General features: G+C 44.5%; 1 protein-coding gene across 1 annotated transcript in view; it reads right to left on the bottom strand.

Annotated features, from left to right (window-relative positions):
* Positions 1 to 2,050: 2,050 nt before the first annotated feature.
* The window catches only part of LOC108791433 (RING finger protein 112-like), a 50,220-nt gene continuing 46,270 nt past the window's right edge, over positions 2,051 to 6,000 (bottom strand). The window contains exons 4-6 of the mRNA XM_018561922.1: positions 2,701 to 2,751; positions 2,565 to 2,618; positions 2,051 to 2,056 (exon numbers count right to left, since the gene is read on the bottom strand). Coding sequence (XP_018417424.1) covers positions 2,051 to 2,056; positions 2,565 to 2,618; positions 2,701 to 2,751 — 111 coding nt within the window. The remainder of the gene's footprint in view (positions 2,057 to 2,564; positions 2,619 to 2,700; positions 2,752 to 6,000) is intronic.

Here is a 6,000-nt window from a genome sequence, read left to right as displayed (position 1 = left end):
CACCGCAAGGACAGTTAGGTTATCTGATGATTAGAATTCTGATGGATGACTTGGATAGCACGATCAATAGCCAGACTCTTTTTGCGTCTGCTCTACAGACAACTTCAGCAGTCCCTTCAGCAGCCTTATTGGCTAGCATCAGATCTGTGGTCCGTGAAGAACTTTCGGCTAACATTAGGAAACTCTCAGCAGATCTATTAAAAGAAATTGCCAAACAGACCGCCATGTTGGAACATCACAACCGTTTTGAACGGCCATGAAGCACTTATGGAAGATTTACACCAAGATATTCAAGCCCTGCAAGAAAAACAAGAAGATGCCGAAATGGGGACTGCTGCGGAAACCTGAGGATAAGGTGTTTGCCTCGACATATTACAGATCTCTCGGGCACTGTCACGGCCCTGTTCCAGAAACTCGCTCCTGACATTCCACAAGAACGTCTGGAGTTCAACAGGATTCATAGAGCTCAAGGCAGGTGACCACAAGATGGCCCACCGTGAGACATCATCGAGAAACTTCATTTTTTTCAGACTATGGAGCGTTATCTAGCGGCTGCCCTTGAGAAATTTGAACCTTCTTTCCAGGGCAATGCTCCCCTCTTCTTTCCTCTATCTTCCTTTCTATTTTTCTGCCTCTGGTTTTGTCTTCTTCTTTGTCTTTGTTCTGTTTATAGGGGGTTTTCTTTTCCTTTTTACTACTTCTTCTAGCCTTTTTTCCTTCCCTTACCCTTGTTTTGCTCTGTTTCTCTTGTCCCACTACTTCCCTTTCTAAGAATTTATTTTGATCTTGTATGCTCTCCTGACCCTCTCAGGATTTTTTCTCCAGGGGTTGGGCCCCATTTAATACAGGATTTACGCGCTCACTCTCTCCAGATCCACCACTAGGTGGTACTTAGCGTTGGGAGTGCAGTGGAGCTGTGAGGGCACTAAGACGTGATTTTGTTCTTAACCTCCTCTTCTTAACTTCTACACACCTTGATAATATGGATGTCTGATAAAGATATGATGCTTGTGTCACTTTTGGTTATAGAGTTGTCTTTCGCTGCTGCGTCAGTGGATCTATATTTTATATCCTGTGTTTTTACTGTTTTTGAAAATAATAAAAAGTTTGTGAAATAATTCTGATGGATATAATGTTACACACCTGTATTTTTCCTTTAATGTAGGACATAGCAAAATCTGCTCCATAGTCTTCACAATCATGCCAATCCCGAACCAAGACATCAAAATACTATAAAGAGAAACAAACATTAATCAGCATTGAATTGCGGAACTGTGAAATTAATGAAGAGTGCCGAGTGTGGGGAGAAGCTGTGCAAGAGAGCTGTGAGTGAGAAGGAGTTGTGCAAGAAAGCCATGAGTGGGAAGGAGCTGTGCAAGGGAGCTGAGTGTGAGGAGGAGTTGTGCAAGGGAGCTGAGTGTGAGGAGTTGTGCAAGGGAGCTGAGTGTGAGGAGGAGTTGTGCAAGGGAGCTGAGTGTGAGGAGGAGTTGTGCAAGGGAGCTGAGTGTGAGGAGGAGTTGTGCAAGGGAGCTGAGAGTGAGGAGGAGTTGTGCAAGGGAGCTGAGTGTGAGGAGGAGTTGTGCAAGAGAGCTGAGTGTGAGAAGGAGTTGTGAAAGAGAGCCAAGGATAAGAAGGAGCTGTGCAAGAGAGCAGAGTGAGAGGAGGAACTGTGCAAAAGACCAGAGTATGAGGAGGAACTATGCAAGTGAACTGAGTGTGAGGAGAAGTAGTGCAAAAGAACAGAGTATGGGATTGGACTTGTACAAGAGAGGTAACTGTCAGGAGAAGTTGTACAAGAGAGGTAAGTGTCAGGAGGAGTTGTGCAAGAGAGGTAAGTGTCAGGAGGAGTTGTGCAAGAGTAGTTTGTATGAGAAGGAGCTGAGTTGAAGAAAGGAATTGTTTTAAAAGCTTGCTGCCCTCAGCGAATCTGCCGCTCCAGGCAAACGCCTTGTTTGCCTCGCGGCAGATACGCCCCTGTCCACCACTACACTTGTTGAATGAGGCAAAATATATTCTGAGACACCAACCATACAGGAATGCTTTGCACGCATCAACACTGTAGCCGAAATGGAAGAACTAATTTACATACAGTAATTCAGAATAAAATGTCCCGATAACTACGTACCTGGACCAGGTAGCACCTGTTCAAATACACCACTACATACAGAAACATTCTACACCTATTTGTCCTGGTGACCATTATCACTAAAACTGAAAGTTATAAAGTTTCCAAAATTTTGGGTTTGCACTAGACACTAGTTCTGGTGGTTCTAGTTCTGACCACTAGGGATATGGTGGTGTTTCGTCTCACTTCCTTTGGTGGTTATCAGACAGGAAGTGAAGGGAAGTCTCGCCAGTGGGACACCAACTCTTACTCTATCCAATGCTACAAAAAAAATGGCTTCAGTTCTACTGGAAATCTGGAACAGTTGACATTTAACACCAAAGTCTTCAGTATTGCTTTTATTTCAAAGTCAAAGCACCAATCATTGTTATTAAGTAAAAAATGAAGTCAAACTGTGATAAACACAAAGAAGACCAACATGATAGCAGATAATGTTTACCTTTAATGCAAAGAATGGGTGGAATGGATCACTTTCCATTGGATCACAATAAATCTGAAAAACAACATCCAGTTTTTATTAATATGTAACCAGATAATGCGGCTTTATCAAATGTAATAGATGAAGATCTTCTTACCTCCAGATAGTCTATATCTGTCTTCTTTACATTGGTCTTCACATTGTACACCTAAAACATTGAGAATGAATTACAATTAAAAGTCATTTATAATGCAGATCAAGAGTTATTTTCTGTATGCAGCCACCTTGTCATATGTGGGGTGAGTCCTTAAATTTAGTCCGCAGGACTGTGTCCAGACTTAGTTGATTTGATAGTTCTGTGCTCATTTGGTTTATCTTAAGCTGAGTGTTATTGTTTGTAACTGCCTGCTGCTGGGTTTGACCTTGCAATAGAGCAGATCAGCCAATAATGGGGCGTTATGAATATGTGTTTCTCCCTAGGCAATCACTAGGAGCAGTGGCGTCACAAGGGGGGTGCGGGGGGTGCGGCCCGCACCCGGGTGCCACCATTGGAGGGGTGACACCAAAATGACTCACAGTCATTTTGGTGTCACCCCCCTCTGAGAAGTCGGGCGCTCGGTCATGGACCGAACGCCCGACAGTATCAGGAGAGAGGAGGGGACCCGGCGGCATACCTTATCCCGCCGGGTGACTGTCCCCTCCTCTCTCTGCCGGCGTCCATCACCAAGATGACCGCCGGCAGGTATCACATGGTGACGTCACGCGCATGCGCAATGACACTCGGTTACCACTCCGGGTGTCACCCAGCCTCGGGACGCCCCTGACTAGGAGGTTCATGGTCAGTGGTGCATGCTGGAGGAGAGCATATTTATTCAGGGCTGATCTTGTGAGTGTCGCTTTTTCCCCCCGGGCTCCTGCCTGAAGGAGGGTGTGTAAGGTTGACACCTTTTCTTCAAGCAAAACCCGAACACTCTAGCGACGCGCGGACATATTTTTTGGGGAGAATGAGGCGCGGCTTATTCATATGTAAATAGCACCACCCATTAGTATGTAAATATCACAGTTGAGACTATTTTCAGTGGGAGGCCAATAGCTCCTATCTTAATTCTGGTTGCCCCTGTTTGCCTGACATCTTGTGTCCGGGTTCCTGGTGCCAGGAAACCCGGACACAGCATTCAAAACCCGAACTGTCTGAGTGAATCCTGGACAGGTGGCAACCCCAAGTGTGTGTGATGTGAAGTGCTGTCTGATTAGACCTGTAGGTGGTCAGGGATGGAGACCCAGTTGGGTTTTGCAGCTGTCCTGTCAGTAAAGGGGGAATGGGATGGAAAACCACAGCAAAAAAATTCCCAGCACATTCACCAGCCAGTCTGCAAAAAATACTGTCTAACTGCTAAGGTTAAAAACAGAGGTCTTAGTTGCATGTCTTGTGGGATGGAGAACCAGGGAGGAACTTCTTCTGCTGGAGGTGTCGTAGAAGCTAGGGTTGAGCTTGGCCCTCGCAGGAAGTCTGATGTCTAGCCCAGGGAGTTCTATGCTAGTTCTGCTAACCAGCTAAAGTTCTACAATGCACAGTGTCACCTCAATCGGTTTAAAGGTCCTCTGCAATGTGAAGCTGGGAAGTGGTTGGTGTAGGGTTGCCACTTTTCCATCCAGTGAAACCCGAACACTCTAGCGATGCACAGAATTTTTTTAGGGAGAATGAGTCACGGCTTATTCATATGTAAATAGTGCCGCCAATTAATATGTAAATATCACAGTGAAGATTATTTTCAGTGTGGTGCCAGTAGCCCCATCTTCATTTTGGTTGCCCCCATCTGCCTGACATCTTGTGTCCGGGTTTGCCATGAAACCCGGACACAACATTCAAAAACCGAACTGTCCGGGTGAATCCTGGACAGGTGGCAACCCCAGGTTGGTGAGTCTGCAGTCTGTACTGTTCTAGGTGTCTGAAGCTGTTGGAGGAATAAAATCTCTGAGATCTTTGACTTGCACCCAATTCTACATTCACATCCCACAACCACTAAGGACTCATCCCCACCTTGTCTCTGGGGTCCCTAACATGACTCTGGGATTGGGAGGGAGGCGGGGTGCTGCACATATGGTTGGATTTTAGGTGCCTGAGGAAAAGTCAATAAAAGGTAGAAGGTATGAGTGGAATTGTTATAAAGGACTTTTTTAGTAAATATATACTTTCAGTGCCTGATAAAGACGAACTGAAGTCTGAAAGCTATGGGCAAAAAAGCCAGACAGTAGGCAAAGGACTAGTTACTAATATTACTGAGGTCTGACTTACAATGTCTTGTTTAGCACTGTCTTTGTGTGGGGGCAGCTATTCTGGTAGAAACAGGGCTTTAGAGCCTCCAGCAAGGAAAACAGTGAGCAACACAAAAATGACATCACCAAATCTCATCCAAAATCAGAGACTAGCAGCCAGAGGCAGCCGCAGTGGTGGAATGCTCTGTGTCCCAGCGGGGGAGGAGAGAAAGTGACAGCCGGCTGAGCTTTGCGGGAGGAGAGCGATGTGTTTGTGATTTTTTTTTGGGGGGGGGGGGCAAAAAAAAATCTTGCACCAGGGCCCTTTGTTCCTTAGCTCCGCCACTGGGCAGCCGTGCCTTAGATCTCACACTGCAGATATATAACTATGAGATACAGAAATGCATAGGCACCCTCACATAACAGGAAATGCAGTTTTTCAGAAAGAATTCCAGACAAAAGGGCGTTTTCTCAGGGTGCTGCTTAGTCACAATACATTTTTAATAGATGTTCCATATAACATAGCAAATCTTCACTTTTTGGGTTCAGCTCCATTTTAAGTTCTGCTAAAATGCAACCAAAAGTAAACAGATGGGAATGGGACCCTTAAAGGGAAAGTATATTGTCATTTCATCAAAAAAGATTTCGTACTCGGCAAAGCGTTACCAAAGTGGATCTCTGTTCTGCTCAATAAGCTGCTTGGGTTAATATTTGCTACAGTGTTCTTTGTATTTGTGATTTTTCCATAATTTTTTGTGTATTTGTGTACAGTCATTTTTTTTTAACATTTTTTTTTTGCCCACTGTCTCTTATTTACTTTCTGTCATAAAATAGAAAGGCTATTGAGTGGCCATCTTTGGCAAAAGAACTGGTCGGGATAGTTGAAAGGAGCTTCTTTAACCCTCAGGAACCATTTAATGACCATTTCATCTTTAAAAAAAATACTTTCACTTTCCTTCCCTATTAATGCATTTTGCCAAAATTACAATATTTATTCATTATGACAAGGCTGCTTGTCATAATGCTGTAAGACCAATTGTAACTTACAAGGTGAGAGCTGATCATCATTGTTAGTACAAACAGCTTTATGTTGGTGGGCTCATGGCAATTTGTATTGTCGGTGCCTTCAGTGTCCAGAAGAAATACAGCCATCTGTAGGGAACAAGATTGAGGAACTGTTACATCGCCAGCAAGGCATTCT

This window comes from Nanorana parkeri, unplaced genomic scaffold (assembly GCF_000935625.1).
Source record: "Nanorana parkeri isolate BGI_ZX_2015 unplaced genomic scaffold, ASM93562v1 scaffold551, whole genome shotgun sequence".
In the NCBI taxonomy this organism is placed as follows: Eukaryota; Metazoa; Chordata; class Amphibia; order Anura; family Dicroglossidae; genus Nanorana; species Nanorana parkeri.
Note: the sequence above shows the minus strand (reverse complement) of the source record. Positions and strands in the feature narration are given on the sequence as shown.